We start from the raw sequence: 26,660 nt of genomic DNA on the forward strand, positions 1-26,660 counted from the left end.
CATTCCACATGAGGTAGTTTGTAGCCATGATTCTGACTCTTTTCTCAGAGGGCAGAGTGGGATATTGTAAGTAAGTCATGATAGGCTCCCTCCAATCGTCTTTAGTGATTAAGGCAGAATTGACTTCTATCTCCATTCCTCTAGTCAAAACAGATGGTAGACTTTTCCTTCCTATCTTGATGATCCTCTGGACGCAGTCTCCGGGCATTTGTATGCCTGATGCTACCTGAGCCAGTTCATTGGCTGCGAAGTTTTCTTCCCTTGGGATGTATTCCCAAGTAGCTTCTCTAAATTCTGTCAACAGATTTCTAGCTGCTACTAGATATACAGCCAGGGAAGGATTTAGACATTTGTATTCTCCAGCAATCTGTTTTAAGACAAGCATGGAATCTCCCAAGATCTCCACGGATTGGATTCCTAATTCTACCAACATCTCAAGCCCTATAATCAAAGCTTCATACTCGGCCCTGTTGTTGGTGCACTGGAAATCTAATTGGAAGGAATAGCAATGTCTGACCCCCAATGGTTCCTCCAGAACAACCCCGGCTCCTGAAGCCTTATCTGTCTTTGATCCATCAAAATATAGTTTCCAAGGTGTAAGATGAATCGAATAGATTGGATTGTTAAGGCAAACATGAGCCCTAGTTAGTAGATTTGCATTTGCTATGTCCAAAGAGTCCATGTTTTCAATTTCCTCTCCTGGGTGATCTGCTAGGAAGTCTGCCACAGCTTGCCCTTTGACAGCTTTTTGGGGGACATACCTGAAGGTGAATTCTGTCAAAGCCAAAGTCCATTTCCCAATTCTGCCCCTCAGCATTGGTCTTGTCAACATATATTTGATTAAGTCTGTCTTGGCGATGATGTAGATAGTGTGTGGCAGCATGTAGTGTCTGAGTTTTACAGCAGTGAAATACAAGGCCAGGCAAAGCCTTTCTATCGCGGAATACCTTCTTTCCACTTCTGTTAATGTTCTGCTTAGATAGTAGACTGCTTGCTCCTTTCCTTCTTTGTTATCTTGAACTAGCAGACTTCCAATGGATACTTGTGATGCAGATACATAGAGCTTGAGTGGTCTGCCTCTTTTTGGTGGGGACAGGACTGGTGGATTTGAGAGGTAATGTTTTATTTCCTGGAAAGCCTGTTGGTGCTGTTCTTCCCACTTGAATGTTTGTTCCTGCTTTAGCCTTAACAGGGAAGAAAAAGGTTGGATTTTTCCTGCAGAATTGGATATGAATCTCCTTAGAAAATTGATTTTTCCTAGGAGACTCTGAAGTTCCTTTTTGTTCCGAGGTGGTAGGGCTTCTATGATGGACTTTGCTTTATTCCTGTCAACCTCTATGCCTCTCTGGTGAACCAAGAATCCTAAGAAATTTCCTGCCTGGACTCCAAAAACACATTTTTTGGGGTTCATTTTTAATTTGTGCTGCCTCATTCTTAGGAATGCTTTTCTTAGACTTGATATGTGGTTTCCTTCCTCGGGGGATTTAATCACCACATCATCTATGTACACTTCTAAAGAATGTCCTATCATATCATGAAAAATGGAATTCATTGCCCTTTGGTAGGTGGCCCCTGCATTCCTTAAACCGAAAGGCATTACAGTATATTCGAAAGCACCTATATGCCCCGGGCACATGAAGGCTGTCTTGTGGATGTCTTGTTCTGCCATCATGATCTGGTTATAACCTGCATTGCCATCCATGAAAGATAGCATCTGGTTATGAGCAGCCCCATCTATTAGCATATCTGCCATTGGCATAGGATATTCGTCCTTGGGAGATGCTTCATTCAGATTTCTGTAATCCACACAGATTCTCACTGCCCCTGTTTTTCTTTTGAGAACAGGTACAATATTTGCTAACCAATCGGCATAGATGGCTGGCCTGATGAATCTTGCCTTGAGCAGCCTTTCTATCTCTTCTTTGATCTTTAGTTCTGTGTCCATAGACATTCTTCTTCTGGCCTGTTTAACTGGAAGGTAGCCATCTTTGATTGGCAGTTTGTGCTCTACTAACTGCCTGTCTAGCCCTGGCATCTCGTGATAATGCCAGGCAAAACAATCTCTGAACTCCTGTAAAAGTGCCATGAGTTCAGACTTAAGTGGTTCTTTTAAAAGTGTGCTGATGAAAGTAGGCCTTGGATCTTCTTCTGTCCCTAACTTCCTCCTGTAAAACTTCCTCTTCTTGTTCCTCTGTACTTTCGTGGGTGAATTCTGCCATATTGGTGGCTGGATTCTGTATGAAAAACTTCCTTTCTTCCCAGTATATCAACAATCTTTTTGTGATGGATCGGATTGTTGCAGCTCGATCCTTGTTCAGTTGATTGGGACTAATCATCAGAGTTCTCAGCATAGGAAGGTCTATTCCAGTCCTCCAGAGAATTGGCTAGACCTTCTTCAATGAGCCTTTGGGCCGTGACACCATGGGGGCGGCCGTTCTGGTTGACTCCAAAGAAAGTAAAAGGACCGAGGTCGTCATGATAATACCTTGCTTCAAGACACATGGCAGAGGGTAGGAATGGCCGTGGATCGGCCTCTACAATCTCCATATGGCCTTCATCATTCCATAGTGCTAACTGCTGGTGGAGGGTGGAAGGAACACAAAGGCTCTGGTGAATCCAATCCCTGCCAAGTAGTGCATTGTAAGTGGTGGAAGTGGTGTCTATCACAAAGAATGCTATTTTCAATTCTTTGCTTCCAACTATGACATCTACGTCTAAGATGCCATGAATTTTTGTGATGCCCCCAGCGAAGTTGGTGACGGTCAAACGTGTTGGAATCAAATCCTTCTCTGTTCTGCCCATCTTGCTCAGCATTCTGTGGGGCAATAGATTAATGGCCGCACCTCCATCTATCATGATCTTGGAAATAGGAATGCCTCCGAGGTTTGCCGTTATAAACAAAGGCCTGAGGTGATTTGCCATTTCTCTGGTTGGTTTGGAGAAACAAAACTGCTCCGCAGCTGGGTTATTGGCAGTTCCGCCTGTTCTGGGGTTGTCTGCCTGTTGTTCTGGTGTCTCCTTTGTTTCTGCCAGCCTGCATTCAAAGCTTTCCTGAGAGAAAACATCTCCTTCCAAAGTGCTTTCTTGTCCCTCGGCGGCCCTGAATTTCTCTGGTAGGATGAATACCATGTTAACTCCCAAGTCACTCTGTAGTAGGTCCTCTAACTCTGCGCCAAAAGCTTCTGTTTCTGCATCCAACTCTTCCTCAAATTCCATCAGTTCTTCCCCGTATTCTTCCGTCCAGTCATCTTGTTCTTCAGTTCCGAGGGGTTCATTCTGATCTTCTGCAAATGTTCCGTAGTCCAATTGTTCCTCTTCATATTCCTCCGTGTACTCGTCTCCCCCTTGTTGCGGGGTAGACTCGGATTTCTCTAGTGCCTGTATGATGTTGGGATGACTGTCGGATGACGAGGCTGAATGGATAGGAGATCTGGCTGGAGGTTCTGTTTCCAGTAATTTTCTTGAGTGACAAGCTTTCTGTTCTGTCTGGGGAAGTGCTTCGGGATTCTTTCCTTTCCTGGCAGAACTGGTCTCTGGATGTACCTGCCTATTATTCTGGCTCTTAAGATATGTGCAGTATTGCCTCTGGATTCTTCTTCTCTGAGTTCTGGTTAACTCCAGAGTTGGTCTACCGCTTTTTCCTACGGAGTACCATCTGCCCTCTATGATCGTTGCCAAGGGCTTTTCGTTTCCGGGTGTCTTGATTGATATTTCCTTCCTGGGCTGCTCCGTTCTCCTTTCGCTGGTTTGTGTAGGCCTAAAACAGTTCTTCTGTCTTGTTTTGTCTCGGGATGAGGTTCCAATCCTATCGAAGACACTAGGTGTGGGCTGATTTTGCCTGTCTAGAACCACTTCTAGCTCTGTTTCACATTTGCACCTGCTACAGAGCACTACCCCAGCCGATATGGTGGCTCTTGGTCTCTGACTGGTTTCCCTTATGATTCTTCTGCTTCTGCTGCAACTAGCATCTGTCATTGGCTGAGTTTCCCTCTGTTCTGGCCAATTCAAGTTGACCATATTGACTTGTGGTTGAGGGAAAGGATCTGTCGTGACCGATGGAGGTTTTTCTGCCAGTTTCAACCTTCCTGCCGTTATTCCTTCTTGTATCACGTCCCTGAAAATGACACAACTATTGGTGGAATGGTTCCAAGAGTTGTGCCACCTGCAGTACTGCCTGCCCTTGAGTTCTTCCGGCTTGGGTATTCTGTGGGGCGTTTCTATTGCCTTCTGCAGCAGCATTTCATCGAACAAAGCATCAACCTTGGTTAAATCAAAAGAGTAAACCTTGTTTTGCATTGGCTTGTTGGGAACGAATCCTCCTGTGAATGGTGGGGGCTTTTGGTCTTTAGGTGGCTTTGTAAGGGCTTTGCAACTAATGGGATGTTTTAGTTTTGCCATTTCTGCCACTGAAACCTCTTTCTCTTCTGACTCTTCTGTATCTTCCTGTGATTCCACCCCAATCAGGTGGACTGAAGAAGAAGGGGTTTTGTAATAAGTACCTTTAGAGGAGTTCCTTCTCTGCTGTTCTTCCCTGAGTAATTCCTCATATTTGGATGCCTTATCAGCCAGTTCTGCCAGGTCCCCGAACAATATTCCATCGAACCTCTTCCTGAGAGAGATTTTAAGGGCGGCTTGGGCCATTTGGATGAAATGTCTCTCCTCCATGGGGATTCGGCACTTCATTTTGAGCTTTCTGAACCTGGTTATGAAGTCTTGGGCTGGTTCATCTTCGCTTTGTTTGAGGGAAGCCAGATCACTAATGGTGACTTCTGGCTGGATCCTGTAATAATAGTCATGGAAGACATTTTCCATCTGTTCCCAAGTTTGCACAGAATTAGCTGGCAGGCTGGTATACCAGGTGAAAGCCTGTCCAGAGAGAGAATTGCCGAAAAGTCTTAATTTCAACAGAGGGTTGTTCTCAATAGCTATGCATTGGACGGAGAACCTGCCTATATGTTCAACTGAGGAAGCATGAGGATCCTCCCCGTTGAACAAGGTGAAGTTTGGTACTTTGAAACCTGGAGGCAAAGGTATTTGATCGATGTAGGCTGGATATGGTTTTCTGTAAGTAGGCCTTTCTCCTCTTCTAGCCTCGGGTTCCATGATTTCCCTGATCATTCTTTGCAATGCCCCTATGTCATTCAAAGCATTGACGGGGGGAAGATTTTGTCCCTGTTCTGGCTGGATGTAATCGATCCTGGGCTCTATTCTGTATGGTCTGAGTGGAGGTTCCTCTCTGTGCCCTTCCTGTTCTTCGATGTCTAGGTGATTCCTCCAGTTTGCCCCCAGTCTATTCCTGTCATGATTTGCAAAGAGGTTGTTTCCCCCTCTGCCTCTTCTCCCTCTTGCGGGTGGAGGGAATGGATTAGGGTCCATCCTTCTGGGTCTATATGGCAATACTGCTGGTGGTTCTGGCTGAAGTGCCAAAGGTTGATCATGCTGGGCCACCAAGGGTGGAATGGGCTGAGGTTCTGGCTGGTTCTGCTGAACTAGTGCAAGGTCATCTGGTCGGGCTGGGGCTTCGTGCTCTTGATTAGGAAGGACTCCTTCCCTTGGACCAGCCTGGATTTCTCTGTGATCTGGTAATCCAGCAACCTGTGCAACTAGGGGATTTTCCTGGTATGGCCATGCTAGTCCTGGCGGAGGACCGTAAGGGAGATCTAACTGCTGGACTACAGCATCAGGGTTTGGGATTCTGGCCATGGCGATTTCTCGGTCTTTCCGGAACTGCCTGTTAACCTGCCACTGCATCATTGCTGTCATATTATTGAGAGTGTCTTGGTTCCTTTGGACCGTGACTTCTTGTCGGAGTATTGACTCATGTATTTGATTCATCCTTCTGGAGTTAGTTCCAGAACGTCTACTTCCTGTGCTGCCGCGAGCTGATTGTCTAGCATCGCTTTCTTCTGACTCGGGACCTTCCCTGCGAGCCATTTGGTTTGCCTCCATATCTGGTGTGGATTCTGGCTAGAACTTCCTGTATTTGTAAACCTGTGAACGGCTCTGTCAAAGTATGTATACTGAGAAGTCCCACTGGGCGTGCCAAATTGTTCACCCGTTTTCGCGTTTACTCCTGTGATGGAAGGGCGAAGTTCCCCACTGGCTTGGAGACCATGTGCTGGTCAACAAGTCAGCTTTCTTTGGTGTGCGAGCGTGCCACTGCTAGCAACGTAAATTCTAGCAGATTTCTTTTAGAAAAGATAACTTGCGCCCCAAGTTACTGACTTTTAAAAACGAACGATTGTGAATTTGGGTGAGGAATATCTCCCAAGTAAGTTCTTTTCTTGCCTTAGACTGGTAAGGACTTTCACAATTTATCCCAGTATCAAATGGCTGTTCTGGCCAAAAGTGTTTGATAGAAGTTGGACTGTTTCAGGCAGAATTGCCTTTTACAAGATAATAAATATGCATGCTAACTTTAGACAAGTTAAAAGATTGCCGGAACTTCGTTTCTGCCTGAATGGGAGGTTCCGATGTGGGCTGGACTGGACACGCCTAGGTTGGTTCGTACCGCTTTGCGACTTCAAATGCCAGGCTGACCTGTGAATCGATACCAAAGTTCGATTTTGGCAGAGCTTTATACTTTCTTCACGCTTCGTGAGGCCTTTTGAATGGGCAGAATTGTGGCTTCTCCTGCTTGAAAGGGACAGAAGTGGCTATTCTCGATGGTCTGATCAGCTAGGGATTGCACTACGCGAGTTGTTCTGCTTGAACAGGGCTCTTCCTGAGTTTTCTGGGGTCTTCACGTTTGTGAAAATTCAAACTCTGCTTGTCTTGGCTTTTGCTGAACCAAATTTGTAACGAGGGATCTCGTTTTTAGAAGACTTATTTTCTGAGTCTGAACCTTGGAATTCTGATCTAAGGCTGGCTTCTCTTGGAATTCAAGTGAGCTCTTGGCTGTTTTTCTTGCTGTTGTTTTTTTGGTTGATGAGTTGAGTGTCCTTTCTTTCCTGCCTACTTCTGTTTTTATAAGAGACCTTCTTTTGGAGGTGGTTTTCACTTTTAATAATGGGCGGCAAGAAGATCTTTCAAAAATGTAAAGCAGAGAAGATTTTATCAATTATGGCAGATAGGCTTTTAGTAGTCACTTCCTAGAGCGATCCCTTCCCTGATTTCCTGGGTGACAGTCTTTTTACTTCAATGCCACCGTCTGTGTGAGCTGACCTTATGGTAGTTTGATCTTTTTCTTTTGTGTTTTCTGAACAACTCCCTGTGGATTTGCTTTTGAAAGCGTGTTTTGCGAAATATTTGGAAGATGGTGTGTTGCTTTGGAGTAAAGTCTCTGATCATAGATGGGCCTTTGATTTTTCTCTCTTGGCAGTGTTTTCAGAAACGTCCCTTCTCACATAAAAACTCTAGTTGGAATTGCTGACTTTCCAGAGAGGTGAGGTAGCCACGTGAGTGTGTCTTTAGTCTCTTGGGCTTGAGTCTAAACAATATTTTGTGGGCTGATCTTCAAGGGCCCAATATGATAGCTTTCCACCCTTTGGGCTTTTTGGGACTGGGTAAGTGATTTCACCATGGGCCTGTTTCTGGATCTCTTTGGTGTGTCAAATTTAGGCCCAAACAGAAGATGAGGTGAGTGTGAAAATAGGACAAGTGAGTGGAAATAGTAGCACTCTTAAATTATTTAAGTTACTAATATTTGGAGGGATGAGACCACTTAAAGTGTTGGATGATAACTCAAGATCTACTAGAGACTTCAAGTTACCTATATCATTGTGAATAGTGCTAGAAAGTTTATTACTATCGAGATTAAAATAGGCAAGGCTTGTCAGATCACCTAGTGATTCTGGAATTGAACCATTAAGCTGATTCTCAGACAAATCTAGCTCCACAAGAGATTTCAGGTTTCCTATTTCATAAGGAATATCCCCAAAAAGCATTATTTTCATATAGAGCGAGAATGGTAAGATTTCTTAAGAGGTCGATTTCTGGTGGGATCCTCCCAGAAATTTGATTGTCAGAGAGGTCAAGATAGATAAGTTTGGAAAGGTAACTGACTTGAGGTGGGATGGTATCAAAGAGTTTGTTCACGCTCAGGTTAAGTTGTTCAAGATTAGGGAAGGAAAAGAATGGAAATTCATGTAGCGTACCTTGTATAACACAAGCGACAAGGCTTATCGTGCTGACACTTCCAGCTGCGTTGCATGAAACACGCATGGGCCTGTTTTTGCTTTTGGATTGCTGGTATTATGAGTGGGAGGGTACCAGGTGAGATTATTGAGGGCTTGATTTTGAAATAAGCTGGCTTTCCATTTGGGAAATAGCGTTGCTACACTATCAGAAGCAAAAGCAACCCAATTTGGTGATGAAACATACAAGAGGATCACAAGGCAATAATAAGCTAGAAAGCACACATTACCACAAGTTAAGGATCTCATTGTTATTTGTTGTTTGTGTACTATACGTATGCGCGCTGCCTTACTTATAGGGCAGTGCAGAAGCTATATTTGACACAAGTATTTCATACACACTTGACTTGAATGGAAGTCTCTGTCCCTTTTCTTTAAGGTTGGAATTGCAACTTTTGCATTTTCTCAAAGCATGCTTAACTGAAAGTGCGCTTGCAGGACAGAGCAAATGGTCCTATCACGACTAGAACGATCCAAGCAAAGCATGCTTCTTGCTCTGATTTAGTGGAAAAATTAATTCACTCTAGCTATCCCCAATAAATGTGAAGAAGAATAACTCGTCAATTTAATTTCATCCAAGCCATTCATTTCCATCCTTTTTTCTTTCTTTCTATTATCTCTGAATGAAAACCAATTTGCAAAAGTTTATGTGATTTTGATATTTGTTTAGCCATAGAACCAATTCTACTCCACCACTACTATTGAAGGTTTTCATGTTTCTTCCTTATTTTCTTGTACTCCACCACTTGTGCATTGTACTCCAGTCCCAAAACTTGGCCTGTTGTCCCCTGAATCTGCCCTTCTAACTCGCGATGACCATCGATCCCAAACAAGTGAGTTCTTGATGACCATTGGCACCAAACAAGAGCTTTTACAACTATCTTTTTACTTACATTTAACATCTCTCTCACAAAGCCAAAGAAAATTATTGCTGACTTATTTGCTTCAATGTGGTAATTTTACAAAGAAATTTGTTGTGTTGTTCTTCTCTTTGCTCACAACGAAGAACATTACTAGCTAGAAAGCATCCTTATTAAAGTTCGCGGCCAAACACAGAAATGGGCTCGAAATAGATTACAAGGCAACATCTAAGAATAATTAGAAGAAGGCAGAAACATAATGAAATACATAAAAGAGGCACATCCTGATCAGGTAGTAAAACCATCGAGAGCAAGCAATTCACCCCATGTTATCATGCGTAACGGCTTTGACAAATGGAGCTTCTTAGTTGAGAGATGTTGAGAAACTTGTTTCATTATGGGACGAGATTGTGGATTGGGATTCAAACATGCAAACGCCATCATAACAAGAGAGACCAGTTCCCCTGCAACTTGATGTGTTGGAGGGGAAATGCGTTGGTCCAAACCATCCACAATTGGCATCTGATGGGCAGGTAATCCAGATGGTGATGATGTCGACGAAGAAGATGATGACAGAGATGAGATGAGATCTCCTGGATGCCTTCCAATTATCACTTCCAATGCTACTACTCCAAAGCTATAAACGTCGCATTTCTCATTTACTTCCATTGTATAAGCAAGCTCTGCAAAGAAGAAGTTCATAGCAGGGACATAACACTTCAATGTAAGTTTACAACAGCTATAATCATGCCAAAAGAAGTATAATCCTGTCCTAACCATGAAAAGCATTGATTGGCCAAAAAGGAAAAACATAAGAATATATAAAGAACAGAGAATATCGTTACCTGGTGCCATATATCCGTGTGTGCCAGCAAGGGCACTCCAATTAGTTGAGTCTGGGTTCAAAAACTTAGCAGTGCCAAAGTCTGAAACAGAGGCCTCATATTCAGAATCGAGCAAAATGTTCTTGCTTGATATGTCACGATGTACAACTGGTGGCAAGCAATCGTGGTGCATGTAAGACAGGGCATGAGCTACACCTTTCACAATATTCACCCTTTTACTCCACCCCAATTCTTTAGCTTCTTCACCTTTGCTCAACATTGTGGCCAAGCTGCCCCTTTCTAGATACTCATATACCAAAAATGAGTGCCGTGCATGTGAACAAAAACCATAAAGCTTCACAATGTTTCGGTGTCGCATCTCAGTTAGTGCCCTTATTTCATTTAAGAATTCCTTTTGAAAATTGTTCGTGCCATCCCACAGCAAATGGAGTTTCTTCACTGCCACTACGTTGGCATTTGATAAATTCGCTCTGTAGACGCTTCCATGTCCTCCCTTCCCAATGCAATATGTGGAATCAAAATCATCTGTTGCCCTTATGATTTCCTCATACATTGTTTTTCCATCAAAATTTAATATTGAAAAGGAAATTTCTTCTTGCATGTTGTTTTCTTCTTTATCATGACGCTTCTTCCTTCTTTCCACCACAAACACAATTGTAAAGAAAGCAGACAGAAGAAAAACTGCAGCTAGAAAGGAGAATATGATTATGAGTACCCGTTTGTGGTCTTTTCTTGAGCCATGCTTGCAGAGTGGGAAAGCTCCAACATTCCCACACAAACCAATGTTCCCTTTTAATGCTTCCGGCGAAGCATCTCGAAATGCGCGGCTGTTGGGAAGGGGACCTTCCAAGTGATTGTAGGATATGTCAACATATGACAAGCCGTGCATGCCTTCAAAGCTCATGGGAATGAAACCAGAAAGATTGTTGTGGGACAGATTGAGCTTCTCCAGACTCTCCATAGTGCTTAATTCTGATGGTATCGTACCTTCAAGTGAGTTATGACTTAAATCCAATTCGGACAGTTGAACTAACTTCCCCAACTGGAAAGGAATTGCTTGACTGAACTTGTTGTTGCTCAAATTCAAGTAGTGTAATTTGGACAAGTCACCAAGAATGCTTGGAATTGGCTCATTGAATTTGTTTGTGGAGATATCAAGATATTCAAGATCAGTTAATGATTCGAATTCCGATGGTATACGACCCACAAGTTGATTTCCATTCAACATCAACTTCACCAATGAAGTCAGTCTCCCGAATTCCTTCGGAATCACCCCAACTAAATGATTTGAAGAAAGATCAAGTTCATGAATTTGGGTGGCGTTGCCGATGTCCGGTGGTATGGTACCAGTAAGGTTGTTTTTGGCAATTAGTAAGCCTCGTAATTGTGGGCACTGTCCCCAGTTGCGTGACACTTCACCATGCAAGTTGTTGTCGCTTAAATCTATATATTGAAGATTCGGGTACACGCCAAAATCTTCAGATATGTTTCCTTTGAATTGGTTCCCATCAAGACGGACTCTCAATAAGCTCGTGCAAGTTTTCAATTTTTTGGGAATTGGACCAATGAAACTGTTGTTGTTCACTAGAAGCTTTGAAAGCCATCTCCGTTGGCAAAGGTTTTGAGGCAAATAACCAACAAATTGGTTAAACCCCAGCTCCAGTTCTTTCAACTTCTTTAGATTTCCTATCTCTTGGGGAATCAACCCAGAAAGTTTATTGTCACGCAGAAATAAGGCTTCTAAGTTTTTTAATTCACCCAATGAAGTGGGAACTGAACCATTGAGTTTATTAATGCTCAAATCTAGGTCAGTAAGTGATTTCAAGTACCCTATCTCATCAGGAATAGTGCCAGAAAGAAAATTGCTAGAGATATGGAGAAGGGTAAGATTTTTCAGATCACCGATTGATGTCGGGATCGAACCAACCATTTGATTCTTTGACAAAGATAGCTCCAAAAGAGATTTCAGGTTCCCTATCTCCTTAGGAATAGTGCCAGAAAGATTATTAGTAGAGAGATAGAGATGAGTAAGGTTTGTTAGATCACCTAATGATGTCGGGATTGAACCATCCAATTGATTATCAGTCAAAGCTAGCTGCACAAGAGATTTCATGGTCCATATCTCTTTAGGAATAGTCCCCGAAAGAGTATTATTATAGAGATAGAGAACGGTGAGGTTTGTCAAATCACCTAGTGATGTTGGGATTGAACCATTGAATTGATTCCCATGCAACGTTAGCTCCGTCAGAGATTTCAGGTTCCCTATCTCTTCAGGAATAGTTCCAGAAAGATTATTGCTGCTGGCATAGAAAATCATAAGGTTTGTTAGATCACCTAGTGATGTCGGGATTGAACCATTGAGTTGATTATTGGTAATTTCTAGATCGATGAGAGAATTCAGATTCCCTATCTCTTTAGGAACGACTCCAGAAAGATTATTATTACTTAGATAGAGAATGGTAAGGTCTACTAGATCACATAGGGATGTGGGGATTGAACCATTGAGTTGATTACCGCTAATCCGCAAATCAACAAGAGATTTCAAGTTTCCCATCTCTTTCGGAATATTATCAGAAATGTTATTTAAAAAGAGACGGAGAATGGTAAGATTTCTTAGGAGACTGATTTCTGGCGGGATTCTCCCAGACAACTGATTAGAAGAGAGATCAAGATAACTGAGTTTGGAGAGGAAACTGATTTGAGGTGGGATGGAACCAAAAAAATTATTCATGCTGAGGTCAAGATATTCAAGATTAGGGAAGGACATGAATGAGAAATCATGTAGCGTACCTTGTAAACCAGACTCGGTAAGGTTTATCTTGATGACACTTCCAGCAGCGTTGCATGAAACACCAGCCCAAGTGCATGGACTTGCTTTTGTTTTAGGATTGCGGGAAGAGTTGGTGGAATTATTACTGGGAGGGTAAGCCCATGAGGACAGATATTTGTTGTGGATTTGATTTTGAAAGGTGGCTTTCCATTTCAGAAGAGCCTTTGCCTCATCAGTAGAAGTAGCAGAAGCTAATTGAAGGAAATTTGGTGATGAAGATGAAAGCAGCTGAACATACAAGAGAAGGCAATAAGCTAGAGAGCATAGTTTATAACAAGTCAAAGATTTCATTGTTTTTTTATAAGATATTGTTTGTGTAGATGCATAATATTATAATACTTCCGAGTCTTAATTATAGTGCCTACTCTCTTTTCAGAGTTCAAGACTCTGGAAAGGTCTTTCCATATTTTTTTTTTTTTTCATTTTCTTAATTGGAAGAAGGTTTGGGAAGACATTTGGGGTTTCACACCCTCGAGTCAAAGTCTTTGTGTTCTTTGGAAATTTTGCATTTTTGTGTTCGAATTGATTGAAATGATATTGATAGAAGTAAGAGCTTGATTGGATGTTATTGGTGGATCATTGTATGCTTGACAGAAGGCCAAACAGACCTGGGAGTGGCTGTCACTTCACCAGGGTCGTTGTACATATTTCAAAAGATAATGTTAGGTTTATCACATTTTTTATATCACAATTGTACCATCTCTTTAATAGAGGTGGAGTGAACCAATACAATGAAGCTCACCTCTATTAGAGAGGTGGTACAATTGTGGTATAAAAAATATGGTAAATTTAGCATTTTCCTATTTTATTTCAAAATAGAGAATAAGTTTTACAGAAAATGCGTTTGGATATTTAAGTGATTTTACAACTTCCTACATTCTAAAAAACTTTCAAGGAGTAATGAGTAAAGAACAGCGAAGAGACTTTTGGCCAAAAAAAAAAAACTGAACAATGAAGAGTTTGGATCAAGAATACAAACTCTCGAAAACCCAAAGAAAACTCCCACCGACTTACTTCCTTCACTTTGGTTAAATCATGTATTTGTTATTTTATTTTTGGGTTTTATTAGTCTCTGAATTTAGATTCAATTTGTATTTGAGTCTCTTAATTTCTAAAATCGTTTTAATAGTCCTTCAACTCTAATTTCATTCCAGTGGTTCTAAAGATAAAATATTAGAACTCCCACACACTCTGAAATATAGGAAAGAAACACACAATTATCTCCATATCTTCAGTCAAAGTCTCTGTCTCTTATCTTTTTAATGAAATGAAATTGACGGAAGTGAGAGCTTAATGGATGTTATTGGAGGATCAGCAAAGAAGGTTTGTTGTATGCTTGACAGAAGGGGTTGAAATGTGTCCCACATTGAACTGTTGTTGAATAATGTGAATGGTTGATCAAGGGGAAAATTCTACAGTGAGACCTGGCAACTCTCTGAAAATGACTGCGCCTCGGATTAATTGACTTTATTTTTACCTTGGGGCTCACGCACACGACTGAAAAGATCATTCAATATTCTGTTTTTTTTTTCCTTTTATTTTTGAAAATGTATTCTTATTGTTTCGTATAGAATGTGTCAGTTTGGTGGTTTGATTTGGACCGGATTGGATCAAGACAATTTTTATGCGTCATGCCCATCTAAATGAGATTTATAAGACTATAAAAAATGAAGTAAATTCATTCAATTTTTTTTAAAAAAATACACAAAGGTGATAAACAAGTATCCTAAAAAAAGGGAGTATGTCCTGGAGGATTAGGTGAGCATAATTCATTCTTTTTTAAAAGGGGAAATATCACTTTTGGTCCACGAAGTTTACAGGTCTTTCCACTTTGATCTATGTAGTTTTAATTTTGTCAATTTAACCCATGTAGTTTGATTCTATCTTAATTCAAAGACACATCCAAACTTCCATCCAAAATACCGCTCAGTAAGAGACACATGTTTATTCCGTCAAGAAATTGGAAGGAAATTTGGACGTGTCCTTAAATTGCAATAAAATCAAACCACCGGGGTTAAATTTCCAGAATTGAAACTACAGGGACGAAAGTGGAAATTTTATCAAACTACATGGATGAAAAGTGAGTTTTTGCCTTTTAAAAATCAAAAGGATAGGGCTTGTAGCTCAAATGTTTAAGCCCATTTACCCTTGCACCCAAGATCCTAGTTTGATTCCCCTTCCCTCCCAATATTGCTTGTATGGAAGAAAAAAAAAAAAAAAAAAAACCAAAATGATAAAAAATGATGTTCATCGTTATCCACAACTTTTTCAAGTACATGGCCGCTTAAGGATGCGAAGATTATAAGTTAGTTTTGTTTCAAGTACTTGTGCCAAACGCTATTTTCAATGTTTTGATTTTGAGAGAAATAGTATTGTTTTGTTGGTTGGTATGAACATTGAGCCTATGTATTATATGTTGGCCTTTGCTGCTCAGACACAAAACAGAAGTGACCAAAGTGAAAGCATAAAGAGTATCTAATTAACACCTTATTTTAACTGTGACATTGTAGATAGAAACAACTTGTTGGAATATTACCCTTAGTTTTTCTCACAAGGAAAAGCATTTTTTAACTAGAAATCACCCTTATTGAAACGTCCAAAACTATGTGAACCAAATGAAAATCGAAATCATATATTACATGACCAGGAAGAAATTGTCACGTCTTTGATTTTGCCTGTATGGAAATAGGAACGAAGAACATTAAAGTGCAGAAGGGGGCAGGAAATAGATTCGCAATAACACAACGTCTAAGAAGAATTGGAAGAACGTGCTGAACAGAGTGAAATATTATTATAGGAAAGAAGCACATTTTCAGGTTGCAAAGTCATTGAGAGCAAGCAATTCAGCACATGTAATCATATGCAATGGCTCCGACAAAAGCAGCATCTGAGTTGAGAGGCATTGAGAAACTTGCTTCATTGTTGGACGAGATTGCAGACTGGGATTCAAGCATGCAAACGCTATCTTCACAACAGAGACCACTTCCCCTGCTTCTTGATGTGTAGGAGGGGAAATGCGTTGGTCCAAAATATCCTCCATTGGCATTTGATGGGCAGGTAATGCAAATGATGAAGAAATAGAATCTTACGGGGTAATTTTTCATTGTATTACTTCCTTGAAATATATACATATATAATCCTTGTTCTATAAGGAAACACTAATCAATAAAGGACACAACAATAAATCATTCCTAATAAGGGACTCCTAGTATTCACAATATATTTACATACTTATTTAAATAACTCACGTTTACACTCCCCCTCAAGTTGGTGCATATATATCACAAATGCCCAACTTGTCAAGTGAGTTACCAAACTTTCGACTACATACTGCATGAGTAAGAACATCTGCAAGTTGTCCCTCTGACTCCACAAACGATATTGATACAATCTTCTTCTCAAGCTTCTCTTTGATAAAATGACGATCAACCTCTACATGCTTCGTTCTATCATGCTGTACTGGATTATCAGCTATGTCTCTTGCTGACTTGTTATCACAAAACAACTGCATGGTATCCTTTGGTTTAAAACCAAGTCCCCAAAGAAGTTTTCGGAGCCAAAGGATTTCACAGATTCCTTGAGCCATACCTCTATATTCGGCCTCAGCTGAAGACCGTGACACCACCTTCTGTTTTTTACTTCGCCATGTCACCAAATTCCCTCCAACGAAGGTAAAATATCCAGAAGTAGACCGTCTATCAGTTACATCACCTGCCCAATCTGCATCAGTAAACCCTTCAATCCTCAAATGCCCATTTTTTTTTATACAAGACTCTTTTTCCAGGTGCCGACTTCAAGTATGCCAAGATACGCAGAACAGCAGCCATATGATCCACACTCGGTGAATGCATGAATTGACTCACAACACTCACAGCGTATGCAATATCAGGACGAGTATGAGCCAAATAAATCAGTCTCCCTACAAGTCTCTGATATCTACCCTTATCAACTAGTTTCTGTTCTGGATCCAAACACAAATGATGCTTCTCAACAATAGGCATCTCTACCGGCTTACATCCCAACATACCAGTTTCTTTTAATAAATCCAGTACATACTTACGTTGAGACAAGAAGATACCTTTTGACGAGCGAGCAACTTCAACTTCCAAGAAATACTTCAAATCCCCTAAGTCCTTCATCTCGAATTGACCGCGAGATTTCCTTGCAACTTGGACATCTCATCAACATCGTTTCCTGTTATAATCATGTCATCTAATAGATAATCAAGGCTGTTACTTTATTCTGTCTATGCTTCACAAACAAGGTGTGATCAGAATGACTCTGACAATATCCATTCTTTCTCATGACTTGAGTAAATCTACCAAACCATGCACTAGGCGAGTGCTTAAGTCAATAGAGTGACTTACGCAACCGACATACTCCAGTGTTCCCATCATTGCTATATCCAGGAGGAAAATCCATATACACTTCTTCCTACAAATTCCCATGGAGAAATGCATTCTTCACATCAAACTGTTTTAATGGCCAATCCATGTTTGTAGCTAAAGAGATAAGAACTGTAAACACCCACCAGCATCCCACTGTCTTCTTCCCAATAGGTAGCTTCATCACCTCCCAAGTATTATTTTTCTGCAATGCCAACATTTCCTCATCCATTGCTTTTGCCCACTTTGGATCTTTTAGAGCTTTCTCCACTCGAGTTGGTACATGGATAGACTCCATATTACTTACCAAAGTCTGACGCTCTGATGCAAGCTTATTGCATGATACATAGTTGGCTATCGGATACTTCACCTTTCCTTCAGGAGAAAACCTATCAGGAGGCACATCTCGATTTTGTCTTGGCGGCAATTTACAACCTACACTTGGATTTGTTACACAATCATTTACGATACTTACCTCAGGCATATTCAGAGAAGATGTATTGGGCGGCACTTCAGAACTAGAGAGAGAAGGCATACTAGGCTCCACAATAAGGGGTATACTGGGCTCCGCACAAGGCTGTTCAACAACAGGGTTCTTCTCGATAATAGCTTGCCGAGACTCTCCTAGTATGGGCTTAGTTCTAGGTTCTACACGCTGTTCAACAGTCACATCTCCCCCTAGATCCAACTAACTCAGATTACCATCAGTGTTCTCCCCCTGGTGATCTGAAGTATTCTGTTTCAGAGAAAGTCACATCCATGGTTACATAAGTCGGGTCTCAAGATGGTAACACTTATACCCTTTTTGGTGAGACGAGAAACCCACAAAGACACACCGTAGTGCACACGGATCCAATTTACTACTATGTATTTTCTGAATATGAACATATGCCACACAACCAAACACTCGAGGAGTGAGAGTATTACTGGATACCACTGGAGTATGTTGAGTGAGGACCTGAATAGGTGTTTGAAATCCAACCACCCTAGAGGGCATACGATTAATGACATACACAGCATAAGTTACAGCTTCAGGCCAAAAACGTGGAGGAACCGAGGCCCCAAGGAGTAAGGCACAAGCTGTCTCCAAAATATGACGATTTTTACGCTCTGCAACCCCATTTTGCTGTGGGGTATGCAGACATGTGGTTTCATGGAGAATCCCTTGACCACGGAGAAACTCCGACAACTCAAAATTAAGGTATTCTCCTCCATTATCAGAACGGAGAACTTTAATAACGGAAGAATATTGCGTCTGAACCATCTGAGCAAATGACCGAAATATGGCACCAACATCACTTTTATTTTTCAACATATAAAGCCATGTCATACGAGTGCAATCATCAACAAATGTAACAAACCACCAAAGTCGAGAAGAAGTAACAACTGGAGAAGGCCCCCAAACATCGGAATGCACAAGATCAAATGGAAAAGGTCTTTTATTCATACTAGGAGGAAACAAAGCACGATGGCTTTTGGCAAGAATACATACTTCACAATGTAAGTCTGATTCATTTATTCCACTAAATAAACAAGGCAACATACGCCTTACATAGCTAAAGGATGCATGGCCTAATCGACGATGCAATAACCATACTTCTTGTAAATTACTACCACGGAGCACTCGGACTGCATGAGCTCTACCAGGAACGACATCATCCACGTAGTACAACCCCTCTCTCTTAGTGCCATGCCCAATTATCTCCTTGGTCTGAATATCCTGAAGTAGACAGAAGGACGGATACATTAGTATGGGAGCATATATTTTCGTCTCCAATCAGGGCACGCCACGTGGAAAAGAAGATTATCTCTTAAATTAATTAATTAAACCAGTTTATCTGGCTAGTTAATTAATTGGGATAAATATCTTAATTAATATGATATTATCTTTATTTAAAGAGATAATATCATTAATTAAGATATTATCCTAATAAAGAGAAGATAATATCATTTAATTCAGATATTATCTTCTTAAGAGATAATATATTTAATTCGGATATTATCAAAGCCGACTCGATCCCTACGAAACCCTAGCCCCGAGGCTCCTATAAATAGACGGTCTCATTCATCATTCAAGGAAGGACTTCAGAAAACCTACTCCTCATACCAGAGAAAAATACCCGAAGCTCTCTCTCCCTCTCCACTCTCCATATTTTCTCCACACGGCTCCGGCCACCACACACGGCTCCGACCACCCTGTTTACACCCTACATACAACTCCGTACCCTTTGCTTAGCTATTGTTTTCCTACAAACACTCGAACTAACTTAGGCATCGGAGGGCCTTTGGCCAACACCCCCTGGGTGTGGTCTACTTACTCCAATCTTTTTTACAGGAATCGAGGAAGAGAGAGAAGGAAGATTGAAGGTTGAAGGATCCAGAAGCGAATATTCTCCCGTGAGATTATTTGCACAAACAATTAGAACAACACAATCCAATTGTTCAGTAATCTGTGGTATGGAAAGTAAATGATGTGATAAAGATGGAACAAGCAAACATCGGTGTAAAGGGAGAAAGGCTGTGAGATACACAGTACCAGCACCAACAACAGGTGCACGGGTACCATTAGCAGTTGCAATATATTCCCTGTGAGATGTTGTCATATATTGAAACACATTCTTATCGTATGTCATATGATCTGTTGTACCAGAGTCCAGAATCCAACCTGCATGATGCTCAGTGTCGGAGGCCCAAAACATGCCCTACAGTACCTGCAGTGGAGGATGAATCACCATGGGTAGAATGAGTCAACAAAGTTTGGCTCGGGTTATTGGAGATAGTCTCATCCTCCTTAGTTTTTGGTGGGGTAGTAGCCAGGGATGCACGGCCTCCATTATTTCCCCCACTCCCACGCTCATTTGCACGTAGCTTCTTCTTATGGGAACCAATCAGGTACCCTATGCTTGGCGAAACACGTATCCTCAGTATGACGGGTTTGTCCACAGAAAGTACACTTCAAATCATCTTTATTTGCTCGGGTAAAGGGACGAGAATTTAAGGACTGATTAGAATTACTAGGACGAAAGGCAGCAGCAGGCCGAAAAACCATGGTCATGGACGGCAGCCTTCCTTGGTTGTTACTTCCACTCATCATGGTGGCATGTCTTTGTGCTTCACGCCGAACAACAGAAAACACTTCCTCAACAGATGGTAAGGATTGAGTACGTAGAATATCACTACGTACTTTATCAAAGATATCATCCAAACCCACTAAAAAGGCATACTCCGAAAAGGCCAACCCTATAGCTAGGGTTATAGAAATCGTGTGATCAATCCGACCATCCGATCGAGACCAAACTTTCGGGACATGTATCCTAACCAAGGTCTAAAATATCGGTGATATCGGAAATATCGATAGTCCAAAAATATGAAAATTTCGATGGAAATATCGGGATATTATCGATATCGATAAAAATTGAATAAAAACCACGAAATTGTAAGAAAAACTTGGAAATTTTTATTGAAACTTTGGAGAATGTTTATTTAGTCAATTATCTATGAGTTTATCACAAAAAATTAGAAGGAAATGCATTGCATGATGGATTTAACTAATTTAAGTTGACAGTCCCGATCTCTTGGACCACAGGAGTCCAAGAGATTGTGGTCACCCATCGTTGGATATTAATCCAATGGTTCAAAATGATATATATAAATGCAATATGATATAAATGATTATTACCCGATTCAAGTCAACCGTTGAATTTACATCCAACGGTGAATGACCATAAATCTCTTGAACTACAGGGGTCCAAGAGATCAGGACAGTTTAAGTTGATTATACAGTAAGCGGGCAAACACTATGAGTGTAAAAAATATGTAATAATTAATGAAAAAAGATTAAATACACCGTAATCATTTATATATAATGATTTACTATAATATTTTACACTTTATACATTGCATGGTAAGATACATGAGTGACTTAGTACCACATAGAGTTCCTACGAGGTTCAAATTTTTCACTATCTTCATCATCTCTATGTGTAAGTGTATTGTGAAGAGTAGTCATCAAATGATAAATCCCCCAAATAGTTTTTCATGTAATTGTTAACATACCACCCATATAAATATAAATATTTTAGCATACTATCACAAAAACATAAGTGATATGGTGTTTAAGGTGTTGGAGGAGTAAAATAGGAGGGGTTCATATCCCCTTTGTGCTTTTTTCTCCCCTTTTTCCCCTTTTTCCCTTTTTTTTAAATTTTTTTTTCCTTCACATCGATATTTTCGATATTTTAGCGATATTACACCGATATTTTGACAAAATATTGCTGAAATGTGAGCGAAATTATCGACATCGATATTTTCCGATATTATCGTCGATATTGTCGATATTTATACGATATGTACATAGATATGTTCCGAAATATCCGTGATTCAAAAAAACTGAAATATCCTCGATATTTCCTCGATATTATCGATATTTTAGACTATGATTGAGAGAGAGATCAAGATAGTGGAGTTTGGAGAGGTAACTGATTTGAGGTGGGATGGCATCAAAGAGTTTGTTCCTATTGAGGTCAAGATGTTCAAGATTAGGGAAGGACAAGAATGAAAACTCAAGGAGCGTACCTTGTATACCACAAGTGGAGAGGTTTATCTTGTTAACACTTCCAGCTGTGTTGCATGAAACACTGGTCCAAGTGCATGTGACTATATTTTCTTTTGGATTGGTGGAAGAATTGGTGGCATTATGACTGGGAGGGTACCGCCAGTTGAGAATATTGAGGGTTTTGTTTTGAAATAAGCTAGCTTTCCATTTGAGAAGAGCCTTTGCTTCAGTATTAGAAGCAAAAGCAACCCAATTTGGTGATGAAACATACAACAAGGTAAGGCAATAAGCCAGGAAGCATACTTTAACAGAAGTTAAAGATCTCATGGTTATTGTTTTGTGTGCTATTCGTATGGGCAGTGCCAAGGTCTAAAATATCGATGATATCGGAAATATCAGTAGTCCAAAAATATGGAAATATCGGGATATTATCGATATCGATAAAAATTGAATAAAAACCACGGAAATTGTAAGAAAAACTTGGAAATTTTTATTGAAACTTTGGAGAATGTTTATTTGGTCAATTATCTATGAGTTTATCACAAAAAATTTAGCAAGGAAATGCATTGCATGATGGATTTAACTAATTTAAGTTGAATTTACATCCAACGGTGAGTGACCATAAATCTCTTGGACTACAGGGGTCCAAGAGATCAGGACTGTTTAAGTTGATTTATAGTAAGCGGGCAAACACCATGAGTGTAAAAAATATGTAATAATTAATGAAAAAAGATTAAATACACCGTAATCATTTATATATAATGATTTACTATAATATTTTACACTTTATACATTGCATGGTAAGATACATGAGTGACTTAGTACCACATAGAGTTCCTACGAGGTTCAAATTTTTCACTATCTTCATCATCTCTATGTGTAGAGTAAGTGTATTGTGAAGAGTAGTCATCAAATGATAAATCCCCCAAATAGTTTTGCATGTAATTGTTAACATACCACCCATATAAATATAAATATTTTAGCATACTATCACAAAAACATAAGTGATACGGTGTTTAAGGTGTTGGAGGAGTAAAATAGGAGGGGTTCATATCCCCTTTGTGCTTTTTTCTCCCCTTTTTCCCCTTTTTCCTTTTTTTTAAATTTTTTTTTCCTTCACATCGATATTTTCGATATTTTAGCGATATTACACCGATATTTTGACAAAATATTGCTGAAATGTGAGCGAAATTATCGACATCGATATTTTCCGATATTATCGTCGATATTGTCGATATTTATACGATATGTACATAGATATGTTCCGAAATATCCGTGATTCAAAAAAACCGAAACATCCTCGATATTATCGATATTTCAAACTATGGGCAATGCCTTTCTTATAGGTCTTTCGGATTGTATCATCACTTTTCTTTTGAATCAAAGTCTTTGTCTCTCATTCTCTAAAGTTAAATGCCAATTTTACATTTTCTGGATGAACTAATGAAATGAAATGAAATTAACCCCTAAAGTCATCACATAGGGGTTCAGATTATCTTTTTACCAATGTACCTCTTTCAGCTCATGTGGCTCTCTTATTCTGTGGACAAAGACTTGTACAAATAACGAAATGGATGGAGCCTTCCATACACGAGTCAAAGTCTTTGTCTCTTTAAATGTAATTTTTTAATTTTCTGGACCGAAGTAATGAAATGGATGGAAATGCACTATATGCTCCACACTTTTTTTATATATTTTATTTTCTTGGTGCATGTTCAGTGGGTCACTACAAGAAGAAAAAAGGTCAGTAATTTCTTGTGACCAAATAATTCATGCTCACAAATACACTGAAACATTCAAAATATCAATAATATTTTTTATTAAATAAGGAGCATATAGTAAATTAACAACTTTTCATATTAAAGAAAATTAAAATAAAAACCAATAATATTTCTATATGGACACTGCTTCTATCATTTCCCGAAAAAAGGTATGCAAATCACACGTCAAACTAGAAAGTAGAAGTTTCGCTCCTACTTCCAGAAAAAGAGAGAAGTATTTTCCCTCCTATATGCATGGTAGCTTTTCCCTGTTCATATGGTACGTTAGTAATTTTTCTTTTCTCCATTATACAAAGCTCGGAGTCTTCCATACTCTTCACTTGACTCAAAGTCTTTGTCTCTCATTCTTTGAAGTCAAGTATCAATTAATGACCTTTCAAAAAACCCAAAGAAAAAAAAAAAAAAAGGTATCAATTAATGTGTTTTCTGCTTCATATGTTCACATGTGTCCCACCTTAATGCTTCACAGTATTGGATGCTCAGAAAGTTTTAAATTTGGACGACGTGTCTGGTGGGATCAGCGACTGTTTTTGTTCTTTCTTTTTCTTCTTCTCTAAATGGTGTGTGTTAGATAAATTGAAGAACTAAACGTGAAATTGTCGTTTATTGTTTTGATTTACCATGTATAGGAATAGGAATGTGAAATTGATCCTTTGCTCCAAATCTACCTACCATGTATAAGAATAGGAATTCAATTCTTGAGTGGGATGTGGTATTCTAATTCATGAAGAAATAACCTATTAGGAATTCATCTTTTTTACCCATTATATCTTCACACAATTTTAAAATTTTAAAATTTGTCATTTACTTTAACCCAACAACGAGGATATTTTAGTAATTAGTACCAACCCAAATTCCATATGGTTTAGTAAACAACTTGAATAGGAATTCAGAATTTAATTCTCTTCAATCCAACTCCTCCTCAATTCAATTCATCCTAATCCAATGACATCAAGGAGTAACGAGTAAGAGGGAAACAATATATTATAGAGATAGAGAATGGTGAGGTCTGTCAAATCACCTAGTGATGTTGGTGATGAAAGAAGCTGAACATACAAGAGAAGGCAATAAGCTAGAGAGCAGACTTGGATTTTATAACATATCATTATGCTCTCTAGCAGATCTACACAAACAATATCTTATTCCAATTTTTTTTTTCATTTTCTTAATTGGAAGACGGTTTGGGAAGACTTTTGGGGTTTTTTCATTTTCTTAATTGAAAGATTGCAATCAGAGTCTTCGTCTCTTTGGAAATTTTGCATTTTGTGTTGGAACTGAATGGAATGAAATTGATAGAAGTGAGAGCTTGATTGGATGTTATTGGTGGATCGTCGTATGCGCTTGATAGAAGGCCAAAGAGACTTGGGAGTGGCTGTCCCTTCACCTGGGTCGTTGTGGCCCTACATATATTTCAAAACAAAAGAATTAGTTTTGGGAGATTCACTATAATATCTAATATAAGAGTTCAAATTATTTAAAAAATCATATATGAAATGGACTTTAGAAATACACGCAAAGCCCATTTACAATATAACAAAAAGGCTTTTAACTTCTTTTAAATTACAAAACGGTCATTGATTTCTTAAAACAAACACAACCCCAAAACCTCATAAAAAAAAACCCAAAACATTCAATGAGGCATCAAAGTAATTTAATAATTAAAATTAAATTCAATAGGGTGTGCTGTCATTTTTTGGGTTTGCTTATAGAAATTAAATGGTGTAAGGTTTATTTATAGTTTTAGTACTAAGAAGCGGTATATGACTAAATATCTCTTAGTTTTACAGAAAGTGGGTTGGATATTTATGCGATTTTACAAATATCTACATTCTAAAAAAAAAAAACCTTTCATGGTGTGTTTACTAATCAGGAATTGGAATTCTCATAAGGAATTGAACTCCTGTGTTTACTTCATATCAACGAATTAAAAAGTAGGTGGGGCCCACACAAAATTAGGAATTGAATTCCTGATTTTGGAGGAGTTCCAATTCTTAGGCGGGAGGTGATATTCTAATTCCTAGAAAACAAACCTATTAGAAATTTATCTTTTTTACTCATTATATCCTAACACAATTTTAAAATTTTAAAATTTGTCATTTACTTTAACCCAACAACGAGAACATTTTAGTAATTAGTATCACTCCTGCACCAACTCCATATGGTTTAGTAAACAAATTCAATATGAATTCAAAATCTAACTCCCCTCAATCCATATGGTTTAGTAAACAACTTAAATAGAAATCTGGAATTTAATTCTCCTCAATCCAACTCCTTCTCAATTCAATTTATCCTCAATTCAATTCCTCATAATCCAATTACGGATTAATAAAGATGCCATCAAGGAGTAATGAGTAAAGAACAATGAAGAGTCTTTGGAAAAACATAAAAAACAGATCAGTGAAAAGTTATGGGTGAAGAACCCAAACTCACGAACTTGCACATCTCTCTCACAAAGCCAAAGAAAACTCCCACTGACTTCCTTCCTCTACTGTGGCTAGATCCGAAAACACATTATACATACAAAACGTTAAACCATGGCATTGGCCAATGAAATTATCGTTTCATTTGTTATTTCCCTCTCACAAGGAAAAACATTTCTAAGTAACAAAGCACCCTTGTTAAAGCATGAGCCAGGACAATGTTCCTCCAGTGTTCTTTGGCTGTAACATAGGCCAAATAGTTAGCAGTCCCAAAGTCTGAAACATAGGCCTCATATTCAGAATCCAGGAAAATGTTCTTGCTTGATATGTCCCGCCGTATACATTTTAGTCCAATTTCCTATTCCATTTCTTTGGCTGCTTATCTCCAAGTCAAAAGCAAATCATGAGCCTTCCACGAAAAAAGCAGAACCTATTGCAAATCCAAATTTCATTTTTCTTTGTTATTTTGAGTATGGACCATCAAGGGAAAAAAACGAAAGGAAATACGCCAATTTATTTAACTCGTCAATGTAATTTCAGCCACGCCATTCATTTCCATCCTTTTTTTTCTTCTTTCTTTCTGATCTAAATCATCACGTGTGAAGAATAATTTTCAAAGTAATGATAGTTGTATACATTTTAGTCACATTTCTTAAATTTTGACGGGAGCATTTTTGCTTACCACTTTAAATTAAGGTGTATCATCACTAAACTTCTCAACACTTGATATGTGTCTATAGGTATAATCATGGTTCCACAAATACAAATCAATGGTTATGCCCATGGATACGTGTCAAGTGTTGAGAATAGTAGTTAGGATATACCTTGAGTTATAAAGCGGTGAGTAAA

At 39.3% G+C, this 26,660-nt stretch overlaps 1 protein-coding gene across 1 annotated transcript; it reads right to left on the minus strand.

The window, feature by feature from the left end:
* Positions 1–9,044: 9,044 nt before the first annotated feature.
* Positions 9,045–12,961, minus strand: LOC117619744 (MDIS1-interacting receptor like kinase 2-like). Its single transcript, XM_034349770.1, has 4 exons — positions 12,436–12,961; positions 12,175–12,219; positions 9,841–12,030; positions 9,045–9,678 (listed from the first exon to the last, which is right to left on the minus strand). Exons 1-4 carry the CDS (start codon positions 12,959–12,961, stop codon positions 9,284–9,286), a joined length of 3,156 nt encoding a protein of 1,051 aa, XP_034205661.1. The 3' UTR covers positions 9,045–9,283.
* Positions 12,962–26,660: the final 13,699 nt, after the last annotated feature.

This window comes from Prunus dulcis, chromosome 1 (genome assembly GCF_902201215.1).
Source record: "Prunus dulcis chromosome 1, ALMONDv2, whole genome shotgun sequence".
Taxonomy (NCBI): domain Eukaryota; kingdom Viridiplantae; phylum Streptophyta; class Magnoliopsida; order Rosales; family Rosaceae; genus Prunus; species Prunus dulcis.